The 21,594-nt window shown below is 48.2% G+C and overlaps 2 protein-coding genes across 3 annotated transcripts in view; one reads left to right on the forward strand and one right to left on the reverse strand.

Annotated features, from left to right (window-relative positions):
- The window catches only part of SND1 (staphylococcal nuclease and tudor domain containing 1), a 417,294-nt gene that overhangs the window by 39,924 nt on the left and 355,776 nt on the right, over window positions 1-21,594 (reverse strand). The gene's annotated exons all lie outside the window — the stretch shown is intronic.
- The window catches only part of LRRC4 (leucine rich repeat containing 4), a 50,418-nt gene continuing 47,194 nt past the window's right edge, over window positions 18,371-21,594 (forward strand). Inside the window, exons 1-2 of one of the 2 annotated variants that reach the window (XM_026010783.2) lie at window positions 18,371-18,912; window positions 19,087-21,322. In XM_026010783.2, coding sequence (XP_025866568.1) covers window positions 19,187-21,139 — 1,953 coding nt within the window. In that variant the 5' untranslated portion in view covers window positions 18,371-18,912; window positions 19,087-19,186 and the 3' untranslated portion in view covers window positions 21,140-21,322. Of the gene's footprint in view, window positions 18,913-19,086; window positions 21,323-21,594 lie in introns of those variants that run through there. The other variant, XM_072764119.1, reaches the window with a different exon arrangement.

Here is a 21,594-nt window from a genome sequence, read left to right on the forward strand (position 1 = left end):
CACACAGCTACTGAGTGACAGCACATTTTCCCCACAAGGGAAAAGCGGGGCCGTTTCCCCGTTTCATGATGGTTGCTAACCATCGTACGTACCATCCTGTTGCACAGACATGTCATTAGACTCGAAGCTCTTCAAGTCTTCTGGTCTCATCAGTAAGTTGAGGTGGTGGGTGGTTAGAGCCACAATGGGCCCAGAAGAGAGAAGGAAGAGGGGAACTGCTGGGCCCTGTCAGGGTGGCACCTAAGGAGAAAGCTGTCCTCTTTGGGAGGCCCTGGAAGAACAGAACGGGCAGCTTGGGGTAATGAGTGAGGGCTGCGGGACAAAAGCAGGGAGCAGCTGGGCCTTGTTTCTTTTATCCAGACCGGAAAGGGGAAACCTTCTGGGGGTCACAGCAGAACAACAGATCAATCACTGAGCCCTCTATGGTACTTCCTGTAAAAGACCTGGATGGAAAGGGAAGAGTCATCAATTCCAGGCATTGAAATGATGCTGTGTTTGCTCCTTTTGTGGTGGCAAAAAAGACCGGCAAGGGAGCAGATCCTCAAGGGTGAAAGTTCCAGCCCCCCATCTACTCCCAGGAATGACCACAAGGCAAGATATCTGAGGTTGATGATAAGCTCTGAAAGGCTTTGCAATCCTGCTCAGCTTCCCCACATGGCTTGTTCTCTGGGAGACTGAAAGACACACACCCATGCAAACGGCTAGAAAGTTCTGCAAACCAGAGACAGCATTTTCCATGGAGGGCAAATGTGCAGCCTGGAGCCCTCGGAGTGGAGGCAGCATGCGCAGAGTGATGAATAGTTTATGTGGGGAATGGAAGATAGCTTACAACAGCAGGGATGATACATATACACTCTGCATGGCTTGAGAACCTGACGCTACCCGTCTCCTAATGGCTTTCTGCTCTCTTGCTCCCAAAACAAAAATTGGTCCTGGACGCTCTCCCTTGAAGCCATGCAGTAGGCCAGGTCATCCCTTGAAACAGTTTTCTGTGGGAACACCTTCCCTCCCTCCCTCCCTCCGTTCATTCCCGAGGTTGTTAACAAACAGCCTGCATGTTTCCCCAGTTCATCCCACTCTTTCCAATCAGGGCTAATTGAACCACTTAACTCAAAGACAATAACATTTGTGTTTCAAACCATTAAGAAAGCATCTCAGTTGAGGCGTTATGCATGAGGCCTGCTTAGGGGGGATGGTTAGTACACACATACAAACATGCCCACAAGACATACTCAATGTGTAAACGCACACACGACTAACAGCTCTAGGAGAAATTCTGCAGAAGTATATTCAGCAAAAGTGTCAGCCTGTCTTTTTAACAGGGTTTTCTGAATTAAAAAAAAAAAAAAAAGAAAAAAAAAAGAAAAGAAAAAAAGAAAAATCACTGCCAGCTCCAATTCAAGGCCTGGAAATTGCAGCTGTGTGCTTATCCCTCCCCAACCAAGAGCTTCTACCTCCTGTTCTAGGAGGTCCAGAAAAGAGAAGGAAAGAAGAGAGATGCAGAGCTCAGATGCTACCACACTTGGCAGCTAGAACCTTTCTGGGAGGAGGCAGGATGGGCAGAGAAACAAGTGCTTCCTGCTGCATCCTTTTGAGGTTTCCTGCTAGTCTCCCCTGTCATAAGGGAAGCCCATAAGCCACAGCATTACATAAAGGAGAGGTCCATGGGGCACAAAGATTTGACAGCACCAACAAGAATATCCCCGCTGAACAGTTTCCCTCCAAGCCCTAAGAGGCCCCAGAAACGTGAGGAGAGGGATCAAGGGCGCTGCTCTGTCCTCAGGAGCGTGGTGGAGAAAGTGAGGACGAAGGGGTGACGCCAGTGACAAGTGAGGAAAGGGGAAGAAGAACTGAGGAAGGGGAGGTGGGCCCGTGACCCCAAATCAATTTTAACCCTAGGCAGGACAGGAGACTTAAGATAATGAGTGGAAATAGCCCCTGGTCCTAATCTTAGCTCTGCCACTACTTTCTGCCAGTGTAACTTTCAGGTTAGCCACTGAACTTCCCTGGGTTTGTGTTTCCTCATGGGATGAGATGGCAAACACCCGATTCCAACCCTTGCTTCTTTACCTTCCAGTTGCAGGCTTCCTTCTATTCCCTCTCCAGCACGTGCCTCACCTGCCAGGACCAGGGCCTGGAACGCTGGGGCAGTAATCTGACTTTTAGGGTGTTTGCTCATTTCTCTTTGAGCTCAGGCGCTGTACCTGAGGTGCTGAGAGGAGTTGCTTCTTCTGCCATGGGATTCCAAGACCGATGCTTTCCCCTGGAAAGTCCCATTATGTAACAGCAAGCCTAATCAATTCACCACAAGTTGCTGTATTATAGTCTGTATGCTTTCAGGGACCACAGAGAAGAGATACTGTTAGCAGGGAGACAGGCAAATGCTAGTCTAACCTTTAAAAAGGGGGAGAAAAGATCAAAGAAAAGGAAAAATGGTGAATTCATAAACCACAGGTAAGAAAGCTTAAAGTCTGTCCTGGACCAAATCCCAGAACCAGTTGTTGAGATGTGGTTTGTGAGCTCTTAGAAAGCATTGATTTGAGACTAACCCTATTTCCTTTGTTGGGGGTCATGAAGCCATATGATGAGGGGTCTACCATATACCTGCTTTCCCCAGGGAATTGAACTATTTTGTTTTAGGGGGGTGGCAGGGCATAAAACGATAACCACAGTTATCCCCCTCTCAAGTTTTTCTCAACTCTTTTCTTAAGTTAGCGAGAAGGTCCCGGCTTGGTGCTAAACTGTCTTTAGCAAAAAGAGGGCAGCCCTCAGGCTCAGAGCCTGGCAAGCCAACAGGCTGTAGCCAGAATTCAGTACCACTTTTCTGTGTTCTCTGTATTTACGTTCAAAGTTTCCTCTCACCTACAGCAGGTGATATATTTCCAATTAAGGACGTTTCCTTTAAGATAACTTATTTCAGAAAAAATACAGAAAGATTTAAAGTATTTAGGAAATTATAGTATGGTAGTACTTGCATTTGGCAATAGTACATAGGTGGTATAAAGATACCTGGAGTTTCGGAGGGAATGCTGGGAACTGAACACAGGCTGGCACAACCAGGGAAGGAGCCACTCAGTGGTGTGAGGGCTGCCCGCTGGTTGCCCACTCAATGGCCATTTCCCCTTCTCTCTGCTGGCAACTATCATTTTTTCCTTGTGACATCTGTATGTGACTCAGGAAAATGCTGAGTTATATTTTTGTGCCATGGATTTCTTTGGCAGGGAGGGAGGGAGGGAAACCTATGGACCTCTTCATAGAATAATGCCTTTGAGTGTAACAAATTAAAACATACAGGATTGCAAAGGAAGCCACTTATGCCCAGAGTTATTAAAATATTTTTAAAAGCCATCCAAATCAGGATATATAATATAAATTATAATATATATGCACATACATATTTACATATATGTAAATATATATGTGCTTCTTTACTAACACACTAAATAGCAAGATCAAACAAAGGTCTAAAAATTGTAATTTCGGGCAGCCCAGGTGGCTCAGTGGTTTAGTGCCGCCTTCAGCCCAGGGCCTGATCCTGGAGACCCGGGATTGAATCCCACCAAGCTCCCTGCATGGAGCTTGCTTCTCCCTCTGCCTGTGTCTCTGCACTTCTCTCTCTCTGTCTCTCATTAATAAATAAAAAAAATATATTTTTTTAAAAAATTAAAAAATAAAAATTGTAATTTCAAGGCAGTGATAGGAGCAAACAATTATTTTGGAATTCCTGGTACAATTTTGATAGGAAAATATTTCTGATTTCTTTTGGTAATGAAGTCATAGATACACTAGTTTTACTGATTTGTTGCTTACATTCATATTTAAAGGAAATGCTAAATTTGAGTTAGAGTTTAATAAAAAAGATGTGATTTTTTCCCCGTCCAAATTCATGGACCCCGTGAGTACCTGGTCTCAGTCAATCATTTGGGTGGAGGAGAAAAGAACACCCTTTCCTGATCCCACATAACAGTTTGAAAGTGTCATCCAAATCTGGATAATAAGATATAAGAAGTCATGTGAAAGGCATGTGGGAAAGGACATTTTTGCTTTTAAAAAGAGAAGGCATAAAATAAAAAGCCTAATTTCTCCTGCCTTTGGAGATTAGTGTGTGTGTGTGTGTGTGTGTGCAATGTCTAGAGCTATGGCAACCATTTTGCAGCCAAGAAAAACACTTGTGGTCATGCTGAGAGAATGGCACAGCAGAAAAGATGGAAAGAACCAAGGTGTCCGTTCTGATATGGGGCCACTTCTCAGTTAAACCAACCCACCCTGGAGCTCCCTTACTTTGGGACTGACTTTATATCTTTATATAAAGTAATCAATCTCATGCTTGGATATTCTATTACTTGAAGCATAAACCATCTATAGCCTAAACACCATGAGCCTTTTCCATGGTTACAGGTCATTTTACAACCTCCACAAAAAAACCAGGTAGGCGGATCCCCTAATATTTCCAAGGCATAGGATTGCTCTGTATCCCAAGCCCCTGTCTTTTGTCAGCCTCTCAGGCTCCTCAGTGTAGAGCAGGAGAGTTTTCTATAGTGTGATGGGACTGCTAATGGCAGGAGGGCTCTTAGTAAAGGATGCCACCCAGAGCATTGGCCTAGAGCTTTATTGTGGGTGCAACAACCTGTGTGGACAGGCAGAAGAATCAGGGTTCATGAACTCGGTCTAGGAAAGAGGGCACAAGTGGTCCAGCACAACTATAAATGGACAGCCAGAAAGGCTAGGTTTCCAGGTTTTTAAGTGGTTCTGATTCAAATATCAGGGTATATACCATTTCAGTTCTTTACAAGAGATTCTTTCCCTTTTTCTCCCTCAGCAGCCCACATCTACCTTCAGTTTCCATTCTATCATTGCATGAATTCCTCAATTCATAGCCATAAATCTGATAGAAAGCTTGGAGAAGACATCAGAGAGACTTTATAATCTCTGCTAATCCTGTAATCAGGAGCTAAACCCAGGACACAAGTGGATTTGCAAAAATAAGGATTTTGGAAACTCAAATGGCATTAGCAGGCCCCAGAGACAAATGTACACAATGAATGAATGAGATCCATCAATACAGAAACGGGCACATTCCTTCTGCTCCATGTGAACCATGTAGAGAAAGGAAGAACTGAATGGGAAAAGGCTGAAGAGGAGAGTAAAGCCATCCCTTTTGAAGGTTCTCGTAACTGTAAATTTGGGAAGTAGGAGCAAGAAGAGGAATAAGAGGTCGGAGAAAGGAGGTAAAAAGGGAGACAAACCTCTATTCTAAGTGCTTTTTTATTATCTTCTTTGGGGCAAAAACAATGAGTGACTTCAGCAAGGTGAGAGCAAGAAGGACAAATTTTTAAAAAGAAGCATCTTGCCTATACATGGGTCCCACATAGAAAATTCCTTGGTCACCAGTTTTCATGTCACTGGTTTTAAAATTTCTGCTTATCTGACCTGCTTGGGGCTGGGGGTGAGGGGGTGTTTGCCACCCATGACAAGGGTCTCTGTGAGAGAAGCAGGGCTAGATTCGACTACAAAGCCTATTTCTTCAGAGGCCTCCCTGTGTCTTTTTGGATGAGGCCTGAATAAATCTGTTTGTGCTACCCATCGGGGCAGCAAAGCTCCTCAACTGCACTAAGCAGAGAAGTGAATGAGACACAAACCACTGGTGAAGGCAACACAGCACTGGAGATGGGAGCTGGGTCTGGGGGAAATGTTCCTTTAGCTGGATGGAAATATTTCCCTGGGTTTTCTTCTCCTCCGAGCATCCAGATATGATGGCATTGAGTCTGTGGGTGAGTCCCTGAGTGGGGCAGCATCTGCTCCTTTTGGGGACCAAATGTTCCTTGGGAAAGGCTAAGTACAGGCCAGTGCAGGACACCCTACTCTGCTAGATTCTTGGCCTCACACAGAGCCTTTTTCAGGCCCGTGGTGTTTCCTAGAGGTTTCTGAAAACAACAAAGTGTTTGTTTGGTTACACCGTCCTACTTCATGGACACTCTTTACAAAGTGTTTTAATGTTTCATACATTATTTAAGATAGACTACAAAAATGGGCAACCATATTTTTTGATCATATTTGTAGCCAAAGAGCTGGACATCAGGCCCTTTGTCAAAATATTCAACATAATTAGGGAAAATGAGATACAAAGGGGGTTTTAGCCCTGGTAAAGGAGACACCAACAGAGAAACCCTGCAGAACTGAAATGAAGGGGCAGGGATAACCGAAGTCACCTTTGAGATATGCCATGTAAGACAAAACTCAGCCGCTCTCTTGGTTTCTCCAACAAAGATGTAGCTTAATATGGAGATGTTTGGGAGGGGGTCTGCCAGAGACTGAGATGACCCCTCCCCTGCCTCACTTGCCAGTGCTATTGTGCTCTAGCTCACATGTGAGGCTTTAGAAAAATTCAATACCTACTTAATTCTTCTTCCCAGAAAACAGTATTTAATGAGAATGGTCCTGTTCACCTAAGCAAGTGAGTCAAGGTTATGTGTTTAGAAAACTCATTAGTAACAAATAACATTCTTAAAGAGACAGACACTAGTGGAGACAGGAGCTGGCAGGGAGCCAGCTGAAAATGGGGTAAGGTTGTCCACAGTGGTAAAGGCCAGAGCTGGGCCTGGTCTATCAGAGTAGGAGCTCCTCTTGGTCTCAAGTTGACAAAGAATTTTATCCTGCAGCTCCCAGATACACAGCAGAGCATCTTTTTCCTGTCCCTCTGCACATACAGAAGCAAAAGACTGCTTTAATTGGTCAGGAAATTGAGAAAGCTCAGGCCAACACAGGGTCCTGCTGGCTGATAGACAGCTGGACCAGTCGAGCACAGTGTTGCACATAGTCTATATCCTAGCTGAGGTTTCTGCCACAGAGAATTAGAATGTCCCAATTTGTTGGTTGGTATTTTCATATTCATCTTTCACTTACTGTCTCATGTGCACACACATGGCCTTAAATAGATCCCATGGACTGGCATCTGGAGGCAGACTGCCAGAGAAGCCACAGCAGGAGGGAAGAAGCTGAAGTTTCTCCATGTACCTGGGATCCCAAGATGGCCTCCTGTTGGGGAGGGATTCCGAGGGTTTGGTGCCAGCTCCAAAGCACCAAGCTGCTAGGCCAGAGGGGCCAGTTGAGGGGGGGTGGGGCGGGGAGGGTGGGGTAGGGCAGGCAGCCCTTCTCCAGCCCAGAGACTGCTCACTTACACAAAGAAACCTTTCAGAGTTATTGGCTGACAGGGCTCCTAACAGACTCCCCCCACCCCGCCATGGTTTGTGCACTGAATACAAATCAAGCAGCCTCACTGGGCTGCCACACAAACTGGCCCAAATCACCAAGAAAATGATAGAGAATGAGGGCTCCTCCCAGCCAGGCTGCCAGGGTCCAGATACTGTGATAGGTGGTTTCCAGATCCCCATCTCATCACCCAACAAAAGTGTGGGCTTTAGCATCCCTCATCAGAAACAGCCATTTCAGTGTGCTGTCCTTCAGAGAAGTTTAAAATAGATCAGTGACAGGTTCATGAGAACACAGTTTACCATTCTTGGCTGGTAGTGAGGCAAGAACTGAAAAAGTGGGGATTCATAGCCAGGGGGTGGCATTCTGAAGTAAAGGAGTATAAGTTTCAAGGTAGTCATGTTATTCTTGTATAGAAACAAACAAATCTACCTGTCAGTTCAGGCCAAATTTAGAATTGTGTGTGAGAGACAGTAAGTAAAAGAGAGAGAATATGAACATGAGCAGATCAACTGACCAACCAACCAACAAACTGAGGAATTCTAATTTTCTCTACACTTGCTAGAGGAGTGGAGGGTGCTAGCTTCTTTATTTCAAGTTCTTTCATCCTAAATTCTTCTAGATATAAAGGTGATTCCCACTAGAAGCATTTGCAGATAGAATTGCATTTAAAAACACAGACCAAGAGCAGGCTGGAGGCTGGGAAAATCTAACTCCTGAAGAGGCTCACATCACAATAAGAAAGGAATGCAGCATCTAGGAACCTGGGTGTCAGCCAACCTACCCGTCAGTCCTTTGATGACTCATGGGGAAGCCAGTGGTGTGAGCTCCAGGTTGGTCTCCTGGTGTTCCCAATGCTATATTCCTCTCCACTTCTAAGGCTAGAGAGCCTGTCCCTCTGCTCAAGGATTTTGAAGGGGCAGGGGGCACAGTGAAGATGCTCACAATGGCATCTAAGAGACAGAATTCAAGTTCACGTTTCCATTAGGATCCCTCCAATTCTACCTCTGAAGCTCCTTAGAGGAGATCAAAAGAACCCACAGAGCACTAGGCTGGTACTGGATGAAAAACGAATAAGGCCACACCAACTGGAACTAAGAAAACTCTAGCCATAGCTGAAGCTGGAAGCATGAAACTGAAAACAACGTTTTGTGAGCCAGCTTGATGGCTACAGATGCTGAGCCACAAAGAAACCAAATAGCAGATCAAGAAGGCTGGCAGAGAAGAGGTAATGCCAAAATAGCACTGCCTATGAACTGAGGGGATTAGAGTGGCTTGGAGACCACACAAGAGATGCAAGAAGAAAGTGCAGAAAAGGACACAACAGGTTTCAAGCTAAATTGAACAGATTAAAACAGAGGTAGTTCCAACCTGAGCATACTTCTTAAACTCAGTCAGAAATTCCCTAGGGTAAGTATAAAAAGTATGTTCTCAACTTGTTCATACTTTCTAAACTAAGTTTTTCCCTGGAGCAGTGAGCTGCTCCATAAGAGACCCTAGAATATTCCCAGGAAGATAGTTCAAAGCTATGGGACTGGAAAAAAAATAATTCTGTGACACACTCATAGTTGAGTAAAATGGAGTCACCACCTGAAGAAGCAGGTTCTCTCAAAGCACAAGGGAAACAAAATTAATGATAAAGCTGGTGAAGGACCCAGGTGGTCTGGGCTCCCAGTCAGGCTCACCACATAGCTCTTTCCCTTGTCTTGCCTGAGTGTTTTAAATTAAGAGTTTGTTGATGGAATTGTTTGTTCTTTAGGCATACAGAATTTGAAGACTGACAGCTAACAGAGATGAAGACCCTGGACAGAAGCTCTGGGCACCTCTCATTGCTCAGCTGGATGCCCACCAACTGTGCTATAGCTTAGGCACTCAGTGGGATATTTATAGCTGCCTTTATATTTACCCAGCTCTCCATAAAGCGAGGTAATGGGGCGCCCTTTACTGCTGCTAGTGGTGATTGTCCTAACATTCTTTAATTAGCAAAAAGCGTTGGCACAGCCACTTTCAAAACATTTGATCTTACTGTCCCGGTGTTCCCTATTTCAGGCTCAACAGCCCCCACTCCCTTTGGAGAAAATGCACTTTAACAAATTTGAAATTGACCGGCATGTGTGTACATGAGCACAGTTAAGTGTATCTGCGTTTCTCTACTCACTCTTCTGCTCGGTCCTCACACATCACAAACTGCCAAGAACCTGTGAGGCTTTGTAACTCCATGAAACTCTCATGAATCTGTCCGTAAGGGGCTAGGAATTCTAAAAATTGAGGACTGGAGAAAACTTAAGGTCACTAGGATCCTCCTTAATTTTCCCAACATCAAAAGCAAAAAACAAAAAAACCCAAACCCTGGTGATTCCTCACCTATCTTTTCAAAGATTTATAGAGCAGGGCTGGGGAAGCCTGAGCTCTTATTCACATGGGCCAAAGAACATTCCTCTTTCCTCTGAAATAATTCACTATTATGATAGAGGTACTGGACATAAGATGGGAAGGGTGAAGGGCCTCTGCTTTCTTGGGGATGTGTAATAAACGAATAAACACATAAACAAGATAATTTCAGATAATGGGAAAAAAAAAAGAACAAGAAAATAAAACCTGTAACATAATGTTACTGTGAGTGGTGGGGCTTTTTTAAACAAGGCAGTCATGGAAAGTCTCTATGAAGAGACCTGTTCTGGAAGGAATAAACACCTGAAGAGTAGCGGAAGGACATTCCGGGTAGAGGACAGAGGCAAGGACCTAATAGGGAGAGAACTGGCTTACAGTATTCCAAGAGAAGAAAGCAGAGCAGTATAGCTTAAGTGGAAGAAATGAGGAAGATGATAAAATTATAAGGGTAGAGGTACAGGCAAGGCAATGATGGCTTAGGACGTGTGGTCCATGGTAAGCAGTTTGGTTATCAAGTTAATTATGAAGGGAAGACACAGGAGCATTTTAAGCAAATCAATAACAGTGTAATAGAATGTCACAAAGATCACTTTGGCAGCTGTGGAGAATACACTGTTGAGGGCAAGAGTAAAAAGCTACGCCTTTAAGAGGTAGATTTCTTAGTTCTGAAGTAATGTTCTGTGGTCATCTCTTATGTTTACATTAAGGGAAGCTGGGGAGAGGGTATATTTTTGATCTGTAAGTCAAGAAATTATCTAAAAAAAAATTAACTGGTAAGAACAATGGAAACCACCTTATTATTGTTAATGGAGAATTAAAAGGTCTAAATCAGGTATGCTGCCAAAGACAGAGAAGTGTAGGGTGGAAGGGAGAGGAGAAAAAAAGGATCAAGAATCGACTTTGGATAAATTATTTCATTTCAACACTAGTTTCCATATGAAGAAATAATAGCTGCTGTGGTCACAATCTACTAAGATGGAGTGTGTTTTCCCTTACTCCCTTCTTGTCCAAAAATACCACACAGTAATTATAGTTATGAATTCCACTTCATACATGAAGAATTTGAGCCTTACAGAAGTAACTTACATATGCAGTATGCAAAAGGCATAACCAGGATTTGAACCCAGGCCTCTAACTCCAGAACACTTTCATAACCGCCACTATAATGTCCCACTAGCACATGTGCAAGCACATGTATGTCTGCCTCCTCCTCCCGAGCTCCACACTATCTTATAGGAGTCAGTTTGGGGGAAAACTTGTTTGGGTTTCTCCCAACTAAAATATGAATACATTTATACACACTGGCAAATCTGTGAAAAGGTTAATTATAGGCATGGACCCCTACTTAAGGATCCAATTTATGATGGCACATATGAATTGTTGAAAAGTCATTCTATGCATAACTCCCAGTCCCACATCTGTATTTGCTGGACTCTGATCTTAATGTGTCTTAGTCTTCAATGAACAGGAAGCTCAACATATATGTGACATAGTTATACTTGAGCCAGATTAGGTAGTAATGTCAAAAGGTACTTCTAGCATTACTGGTAAATGCTCGGGATAAAATACTGGCAAATGCTCGAAATAAAATCTAGAGGCCAGGTAAAGAGTGAATAAATTACCAAGACAAGGAATCACGAGAAGCGTAAGGCAAGCTACAGGATGCAGATGCTTCATGTTGGTCTAGTCAGCCTGCCCCCTTCACTTGGCTCATGTGATCTGTCCTAGCTGCTGAGCTGACTGAGGGACAGACAGATTCCTTCCCTCCTGGGGGCTGTCCTGCTCCCATGCTGCTCCTCTCTACTTCTCAAGCACATGCATGTGGAGGGGCACACTGCTGGCTGTCAGATGCACCCTTCCCTTCCTCTCCCTCTTAAGTGGCACCTCACAGTGGTTTATAATGTGGGCACTAGACAGATTTGAGATTGAACCTGGCTCTAGGATGCCTGGATGGCTCAGAGGTTAAGCCCTGCTTTCAGCTCAGGGTGTGATCCTGGAGTTCAGGGATGGAGTCTCACATCGGGCTCCCGGAGGAGAGCCTGCTTCTCCCTCTGCCTCTCTCTCTGTCTCTCATGAATAAATAAATAAAATCTCAAAAAAGGAAAAAAAGAAACCTAGCTGTCACTGTAGTAAGCTCAGTGAGCCCCAGAAAGGTATGTCCATATCCTAATCCTGTGACTATGACCCTATTTGGAAAATGGGTCTTTGTGGATATGATTAAGTTAAGGATCCTGTGATGAATTCATCCTGGATTACCTAGGTGAGCCCTAAATCTAATGACAAGTGTCCTTATTAAGTCACAACGCAGAGAGAGAGAGAGAGAGAAAGAGAGAGAGAGAGAGAGAGAGAGAGAGAGAGAGAGAGGCAGAAGAGTCAACATGACCACAAAGGCAGAGATTGAAGTGATACAGCCACAAGTCAAGGAATGCAACAGTCACCAGAAGCTGAAGAGGGAAGGAGCAGATTCTCCCCTAGGGCCCTTGGAGGGAGCTTGGCCTTGCCAGATTTTGCAATTTTAGCCTTCAGAACTGCGAAAATAAATTTCTGATGTTTAAGCCACAAATATGTGGTAATTTGTTATGACAGCCTCAAGAAACTACTAAAGTCACTTACTAGTTAGTTCTGTGACCCTGAGAAAGCTGCTTAAATTCATCTGCAAAATGGGGACTCTAATGGTACCCACCACACGAAAACTGTGAGGATTACATGGGTAAGGACACAGTGCCCCGTACCTGTGAACCCCAAGTAAATATTGCTGTTCACATCATTACTGTTACTGCTGTACAAAGGGAATTAAAGAGAAGGATAGAAGGAAGAGCCTGTAGTGGGCCAGTGCACCTGCAGAGGTGAACATTTCTAAGGCTTCTGGCTGGACCTCGGGCCTGTTTAAACACAGAGGAGGTTGGGGCTAAAATGGGCACCAAACCGATTATTCCAAAAGAGGAGGCTGTGGGGAGCTTTGGGAGGTTTCTCCCTTTACTAAGGCCTACCAGCCCACAAAGAAATTTTAAGCCCCAGGAAACTAGCCTCAGGAGAGAGAAAGGCCCTTCTATTCTATAGTTTTTTCTGCCATTATTAAGCATCTCGTCTCTTCTTTGCTGAGGTTTTTGCAAATTACTCTGGATGGGACCTGCAGAGAAAGTGCTTTTTTTTTGTCCACTTCCTTCTGATTTCCTCAAAGAACAGAGTTCTTGGGGGTGGGGGAAGAAAAGTGGATTCTCAGGGCACTCAGAAGAGTAATTTTACAATATCTGGGTTCAAGGGATAAAACCCATTTCCTTTATGATCATGTATATACAGCAATGGTATAGCTACAGCTTCACTAAAGAATCACAGCCAAGAGGGGTGCCTAGGTGGCTCAGTTAGGTGTCTGCCTTTGGCTCAGGACATGATCCTGGGTTCCGAGATGGAGTCCCACAGCAGGCATCAGGCTCTCTGCTCAGCAGGAAGCCTGCTTCTCCCTCTCCCTCTGCCCCTCCCCACATTTATGCTCTCTCAAATAAAATTAAAAAAAATTTTTTTAAAAAAGGATCACAACCAAGAAAAATAACATTATTATTATTTTGCAATAGTGATTTTATCCATGAAAAACATCGTGATCAGTTGACTGTGTAGGGGTATTTGCATACATGGGGGAGAGTGAGAGATGCGAACATATGAGAGCTTGAGTGCACATGATGTGTTCTCTGCTTGGTTAAGAGGAGGTGACTATTTCCATATGGATGGTTTCTTATACTATTCTGTTGTTGCTAATTCACCAATCAACTGATGTCTTTCCTTCATTTGTGGAGGATAATTTCTGTACTATTTTTTTCTTTTCCTTTCTTCCTATTTCCCAAGTCCCTTTTCCACCCCTGCTCTTGTTCTGTTCTTTCCTCGAATGGAAGAGTAAAATCTATAAAAGTGGAAAAGGTGCTTGAGTAGAGGTTGGCAGCCCAACAGTACTGAAAATAGGAACTAGAGTTTCAGAGCATATGTGATCTTCCTACCACTGGTGGATCTACCTTAAGGGACCAAAAGCCTATTGGAGGCCAAGATAGCACTTGGCCAAAGATTATTCACTCCTGGCAAACTCTATGAGGCATTATGGACATCTAGTGGCTGCTCGGGATAATGGCTCAGGGATGCACATCAGTGTAGGGAGCAGTCTAGCTCTGGGCTTTATCAGGAGCCCAATTATCCTGACTGAGTGAGGCGATCCTGTGTCCCCTTACAGTCAGTTCCCTGGGTGACTATTTCTTTCATTTCTTATTAGGATTTCAAAGTCACTCAGAATGGCAGACTGGTTCTACTGAAGACCCATCTTGATCCCTGTCCAACAAAGTATAATGACAACACCGTATAAGACCACAGAAGACCATGGTCTTCAAGTTCCAGGCTTAAACATCATTACGCTGTCCTCCCGACCAAGGGGCAGAGCTCAGGAATGACAGACTCTATCAGTCAATCCTGTGGCTTTAGGTCAGTCACTATGCTTCTCTGAACTTCACTAATGACTCTGATGAGAGGCTGAGTCAATATGCTCTCCAAGATACCTTTCACTTCAACATTCTGTGATCTATCAGCCTTTTTAGTAGCTGGGAAAACAAAGTGTGATCTACTCTGCTGTGGCACTGTGAATCTCTAGATTCAACTAAAGAAAGCATTCTCTTCAACTTTGTGGCTCATTTCCAAGTCTTGGCTACCACCCCAATGGATTAACCTTCTTCAAAGAGCTATGTATCTGAGAAGAGGTGGGAATCAGGGACTATGAAAGTTGGAGGGAATATTCTAGTCTACTTCCTTCAAATAAAGAAACCAGTGTTTTGAGCTGTTTTAAGATCTATAACATTGCCTAGCCAGTGTCAAAAAGGAGACTAGAACGCAGGTATCCCAACTTTAGGGCAGGTACCAAGTTGCTGACAAAAGCCTTGCCTAATCACTGGCTGGCTTCTTCAGTTCTCTCTGGCTTTATCATAGCAGTCTCTCTATGCAAAACCACAAGTGACAACATTCTTGAACCAGTGTTTCCTCTTCCTCTTCCTCTCAAAGTTTAAGCTTTCCTCTTTGTTTCTTGGTTGTACCACTCCAAATCAAGGAAGCTGTCAGAACCAGGGGCTGAAGAGCAATGGATGATGGCTAGACATTCAGGCTCTGGGGTTAGAGATCTTAGGGCCACTTTCAGTTCAAAAGGACTGTGGGGCGCCATGGCTCTACAGCCTCATCAGTCAAGCCTGTATCTTCTGTGGTGCTCTGGTGCTCGGCTTAGCCGGCCTCCAGAGGGCAAAGCAGTCCCATCTAGAACTCCATGGGCTTCACCAAACTTGGGCTTATTCATGGTCATCAATCATTCACAAATATTTACTGGGAGACAACCTCATTATTAAGTACTGGCTGGATCCAAGGCAGCCCACCCTTCCATCCACCTATACCATAAGGGGGCATAACCTTTCATTTTCAGTGCCTGGAGTGAACAGATGGGGTCTGAGTTTGCCTCCATTGGCAGGAAACCATCTGGGCAGAGTCTCTCTGTTGCCTGAAGAGGTAAGGGCAGCCATACCCCAGTGTACCATCACACCCTGGCCGGGGTGTCCTCTGGCATTCTACCAGCCTGATGCCATTTGTGGCAAGGAGAAGAACCACTCACCAGTAAGCTTCTGATTTTCCTCCACAGTTCCCTGTCAGGATAGGATTACATTCCCCAGATCTATAAGATGGTAGGGTTCTGCTTGAAGCTGATGACGTGCAGATGGGGCTTCAGCCAGGAAAGCAAAAGGAGCCACTGCAGAGCCCAGATAAAGCCTAGTATCAGGGTTTAACTTATCTCCTCTTCTCTCTCATTCTTTCTCTTGATGAATCATTGTGAATAAAACAAGTTAAAGGATGTATTTTCTCAGTTCCTCCACTCCTACCCTTTGTTCTATTTCTCACACACCTGTCACTGAACTTTTTTATACAGCCTTTCCCTCCCTTTGCTTCTGTCACTTACCTCTGCAACGTAGACACAATGGACATTTTTGTTAGTGATGAAAACACTGGGCTCAGGGTGAGAAGACGGGATTGAAATGCTGGCTCTGCTGCTTTGAGGATGTATGACCTTAAGTGTGTTATTTGCCTGCATGAGCTCAGTATCTCCATCTGTAAAATGGAGGAAACTATGGCAATTGCTTCACTGAATAAGCAAAGATTAGACAAGAATACAGATATATTATATATATATACATATATATCTCTCTCTCTCTGAACATCCTTGTAAATGACTTTTTGAGGTGGAGGAATGAAACCTGAATTCTCATCAACTGGGAACAAACTGGAGAATTACTTCCATGCCCAAGTTTCTATACATCTGCAATCTGCCAGGGTTCACATCTTGGCTCTGCCATTTACTATGTAACTTTAGTCAGCATATTAACGATTGAAGTTGTTGTTATTTGACTGCAAAGGCAGGATCAAAATGTCTCAGTAATCAATGGGGAATCCAGCTTGCCTACCGTGGAACTGTTTCCAGGAATTCAAGAATTCCCTGGCATATTTAAGGGCATATTCCCTGCCCAGGTTACTGGGCAGCAGACAATCCTGAGAAACAGGGGTGGTAGAATGCAGAGAGCTGAGAAATCCAGGACCGCCTCATTCCTCAGCATTAGCCCATACACAGGCAGAGGGGGTGGTTTATCTAACAGGCAAGCTTGCCAAGGTGGAGGGGTGGGGCACAAGGGAGGAGTCTGGTGGCAGTCCCTGAAAAGAAGCAATACTAGACCAGTGCCATATTCTAGGGCTTTCCAGGGCTTAGCCACAGATGGCTCCACCCCCACTAGGCAGAGAAAAGGGCACTCTTTTTCTGGGGTGGGAAAAGGCTGACCTAGTCTGGGTTCTCCTACACGGGTCTGTGAAATGCCCCAGGGTGTCACTTCACCAGCAGTGAAAGCAGGTTGCTATGCAGTACTTCTCGGGAGATCCAGCAACAAAGGGGAGCTAGTGAAGCCCTCTGGCAGAAGGCTTGAGACCCATCCTACTCCAATTCTCCCCGCTTAGCCAGGGGAAGGGCGACACAGGACTGCCAAAGAGTGAGAAGTGGTTGAGGCTGAGGCTCCCTGAATGAATGGGTTCTCCAGTGGTTTCTGGGAGTTCACCTCAAACCCTCCTGCAGGCCGCTGTGTTGTCCCAGGCTGTCACTGCCCGGGCTCCTCACACCTGGGCTTTTCTTCCACTGTTTGCCTTCTCTGTAACCCTCATTAAAACAAGAACGACAACGACAAACTGCCATTTAAAAGTTAAAACCGAGAAGGGGCAAGGAAATTTGCAAGGGAGGAGGCAGGACGAGGCATCGATGCTGCTGCTGCTGCGGAGCCCAGGCTCTCGGTCCTCTGGCTCCAAGCAGCCCCGGCCGCCCCCGCGTCCTCACCGCGCAGCTCCGAACTCCGCGTATGCTGCCTGGGCCGCGCGGCCAGGCGCCCCGTCAGCAGTCGGCGGGGGTGAGGATGACGCGGTCCGGACGGGAGGCCAGCCAACTGCAGCAGCCCCGTCGCGCCACCAGCTTCCCAGTCCGGAGCCCACCGCGTCCGGAGCCAGAGGGGGCCCGGGGCCCGGCGCCCGGGGGCGGGGCGGGGCACCAGCCACGGTCTCTCCCGCAGCAGCCCCGCTGCTCCAGCCTATCAGCAGCCACCCGGCGGCTCCCTCGGCTGGACCAAAATAGCTGCGAACGCCTGCGACTTGCTGCGCGCGGCCCCTCACTTGACGCTCACTCCGGCTCGCTGGCCGGCTCGCTCGCCCGCTCCGTTCCCCTCGTCTAGAGGGGGCGGGGAGGAAGTGCCGGGGTGGGGGGTGGGGGGTGGGGGAGAGAGAGGAAGGAGGAAGGAAGGGAGGGAGGGAGGGAGGAAGGAAGGACGGGAGGGAGGGAGGGAGTCGGACGGAGGCGCGAGCGAGCTGGGGCTGCGCGGCGCTGGAAGGCGCCGGCGTTAACCCCTCGAGGGCAGGCAGCGGAGGGGGAGCGGCGTTAATACATAAGAGCACTGCATCACGCTAATCTTCTCCCCAGAACACTATGCGTCAGCAGTACATTCACGTTCTGACTGAAGGACAAAAGGATGAGAGAGCAGTCTGCGTGGCTGCTGCCTGCAACACCGCGAGCCCGGCGCGAGGAGGAAACGGTGGGCGCCGAGCGCAGGGGCTCCGCTGCTGCTGCTGCTGCCGCCGCCGCCGCTAGCAAGCTCGGACCATGTTCTCGAGCTCCGGAGCGTTCCCCGCAGCCGCGACCCCCGCTGCTCACTCCGCCACCGCCGCTGCCGCCGCCGCCGCCGCCAGTGCTCGGGCCGCTGCAGCAGTCCGCAGGCGGCGCAGCCTCTGAAGGCGCCGCGAGCCGAAGCCCGGGACTCGCTCCCTCAGCACAAAGCCGGAGCCGGCGGCGCGCCGGGGGCCCGGCTGCGGCGGGCGGCGGCGGGCGGTTGCGCGCCACCAGGGGCTGTGGCCGCTGCCGCCGCCGCCGCCGCCGCCGGACCCGCGCCCGCCCCCGGACTCGCTGAAGGGGCCTTGCGGTGCGGGCGCGACCCGGCTGCCGTGCGCTTCCCTGGGCAGCGGACCTGGTCCCCGCGCTGCCTCCACGCTGACCCTCACGGGGCTTGGACGGACTGCTGCTCCTCGCGCCGGCAGACGGCGAATTGGGAAACTAAGCCCAGTTTTGATCTTTTTAACCCTTAAGAGAAGAGGCGAGGAGAGAAGGGGGTGTGTGTCTGGGGAGGGCGAAGGAGCCACGAACACCACCTCTTAACTCTCACAGCCCCGAGAGCGAACGACTGCATCAGCTGCCTCCGGCCGGGAGCCGCCGACACACGGAGAGGGGGCAGCGCAGCGGCAGCTGCTGGCGGGCGAGCGAGCGAGCGAGCACGGCCTGGGAGGCTTCAGGGTGCCCCCTCAACCCCGCCGGGTGGCAGCCGCGGGAGCGGGCCGGGGGCACCGGAGGCAGGCTCCGGCGATGAGGCGGCTTCCCCCGTGGCTGGTGCGAGCCGGTGCCAGGGTCCAAGGACAAAGCAGCGAAGCGCTGGTGGCGCCGCTCCTCGGGCTGAGGGGGGGGCATGCACCTGCATAGCCCGCCGGGCCTTGGCTCTCCCCCGCGCGCCTCAACGCCTCAACTCCGCTGCTTCGTCGTAGCCTGCTCCGGATTTACTAGAAGCCATTTTGTCTCCCCCACCCCTCTCCTCCCTCCCCTCCCCTCTGCCCTCCCCGCCCCCTCGACTTCCCCCCTTTTGTTAATTAAAACTAAGAAGTAAGAATGGCAACGACGTGGCCGGCTTCGGTGGAGAACGCTTAAGGACACCACGCCAATCCCTTCCTTCCGAGGTAGGTGACAGCGACTGGATGGGGATGGTTGCCACGGGGGAGAGAAAGTCTCAGCTCTCTGAGGGGTTGCCTTGAGGGGGGCTGGAGACACTGGCCACGCTTTCGTTGGGCATGTTTTTTTTTCCGCCGGTCTGCTCGTCTCTCTAATCGCCCCCTCCCCACCTCCTTCTCCAGATGGAAAGAGGAGCTCCTAGCTCATTTAAGCCGGGGTAGGGCTGGTTCTCCTTTCCGAGCCAAAATCCCAGGCGATGGTGAATTATGAACGTGCCACACCATGAAGCTCTTGTGGCAGGTAACTGTGCACCACACCTGGAATGCCGTCCTGCTCCCCGTCGTCTACCTCACGGCGCAAGTGTGGATTCTGTGTGCAGCCATCGCCGCTGCCGCCTCTGCCGGGCCCCAGAACTGCCCATCCGTTTGCTCGTGCAGTAACCAGTTCAGCAAGGTGGTGTGCACCCGCCGGGGCCTCTCCGAGGTCCCTCAGGGTATCCCCTCCAACACCCGGTACCTCAACCTCATGGAAAACAATATCCAGATGATCCAGGCCGACACCTTCCGCCACCTCCACCACCTGGAGGTCCTGCAACTGGGCAGGAACTCCATTCGGCAGATCGAGGTGGGGGCCTTCAATGGCCTGGCCAGCCTCAACACCCTGGAGCTGTTCGACAACTGGCTGACAGTCATCCCCAGCGGGGCCTTTGAGTACCTGTCCAAGCTGCGGGAGCTCTGGCTTCGCAACAACCCCATAGAAAGTATCCCCTCTTATGCCTTCAACCGGGTGCCCTCCCTCATGCGCCTGGACTTGGGGGAGCTCAAGAAGCTGGAGTATATCTCTGAGGGCGCTTTTGAGGGACTGTTCAACCTCAAATACCTGAACTTGGGCATGTGCAACATTAAAGATATGCCCAATCTCACCCCCCTGGTGGGGCTGGAGGAGCTGGAGATGTCAGGGAACCACTTCCCTGAGATCAGGCCTGGCTCCTTCCATGGCCTAAGCTCCCTCAAAAAGCTATGGGTCATGAACTCACAGGTTAGTCTGATTGAGCGGAATGCTTTTGATGGGCTGGCCTCACTTGTGGAACTCAACTTGGCCCACAATAATCTCTCTTCTTTGCCCCATGACCTCTTCACCCCACTGAGGTACCTGGTGGAGTTACACCTACACCACAATCCCTGGAACTGTGATTGTGACATTCTGTGGCTAGCCTGGTGGCTTCGGGAGTACATCCCCACCAATTCTACCTGCTGTGGCCGCTGTCATGCTCCCCTGCACATGCGTGGCCGCTACCTGGTGGAGGTGGACCAGGCCTCCTTCCAGTGCTCTGCCCCCTTCATCATGGATGCACCTCGAGACCTCAATATCTCTGAGGGTCGGATGGTGGAACTTAAGTGTCGGACTCCCCCTATGTCCTCCGTGAAGTGGCTGCTGCCCAATGGGACAGTGCTCAGCCATGCCTCCCGCCACCCAAGGATCTCGGTCCTCAATGACGGCACCTTGAACTTTTCCCACGTGCTGCTCTCAGACACTGGGGTATATACATGCATGGTGACCAACGTGGCAGGTAACTCCAACGCCTCGGCCTACCTCAATGTGAGCACGGCCGAGCTCAACACCTCCAACTATAGCTTCTTCACCACTGTCACAGTGGAGACCACCGAGATCTCACCTGAGGATACAACGCGCAAGTACAAGCCTGTTCCTACTACATCTACAGGTTATCAGCCGGCATATACCACCTCTACCACGGTGCTCATTCAGACCACCCGTGTGCCCAAGCAGGTACCCGCAACAGACACCAATGATAAGATGCAGACCAGCCTGGATGAAGTCATGAAGACCACCAAGATCATCATTGGCTGCTTTGTGGCAGTGACTCTGCTAGCTGCCGCCATGTTGATTGTCTTCTATAAACTTCGGAAGCGGCACCAGCAGAGGAGTACAGTCACAGCCGCCCGGACAGTTGAGATTATCCAGGTGGATGAAGATATCCCAGCGGCGGCGTCTGCAGCAGCAACAGCAGCTCCATCCGGTGTATCAGGTGAGGGGGCAGTAGTGCTGCCCACAATTCATGACCATATTAACTACAACACCTACAAACCAGCACATGGGGCCCACTGGACAGAAAACAGCCTGGGGAACTCTCTGCACCCCACAGTTACCACAATCTCTGAACCTTATATAATACAGACCCATACCAAGGACAAGGTACAGGAAACTCAAATATGACTCCCCCTCCCCCAAAAAACTTATAAAATGCAATAGAATGCACACACACACACACACACAAGACAGCAACTTTTGTACAGAGTGGGGAGAGACTTTTTCTTGTATATGCTTATATATTAAATCTATGGGCTGGTAAAAGAAACAGATTATATTAAAATTTAAAAACAAAAAGTTAAAACAAAACTATTTTCTAACTTGTAAGTTCTATTTAAAGGGGGAGTGGGGTTCTTGGGAACGTTGTGGGGCAGAAGCCACAAGTCAACCTGCTATGATGCCAGAAGGGATTTCTGATCTAAGGTTGAAACTAAGATGAACTAAAACAACAAACATCCCTAAAGAGGCAGGGTGTGGGCTGCTGAGGGGTGCGGATGGGGTCGGGGGCAGACGGTTATTTTTTAGAAGATGCTTCATAGCATACAGGACTACCCATTTCTAGAGACACCTTTCTTAAGCTG

The sequence above is a fragment of the Vulpes vulpes genome, chromosome 7, assembly GCF_048418805.1.
Source record: "Vulpes vulpes isolate BD-2025 chromosome 7, VulVul3, whole genome shotgun sequence".
NCBI classification, from domain to species: domain Eukaryota; kingdom Metazoa; phylum Chordata; class Mammalia; order Carnivora; family Canidae; genus Vulpes; species Vulpes vulpes.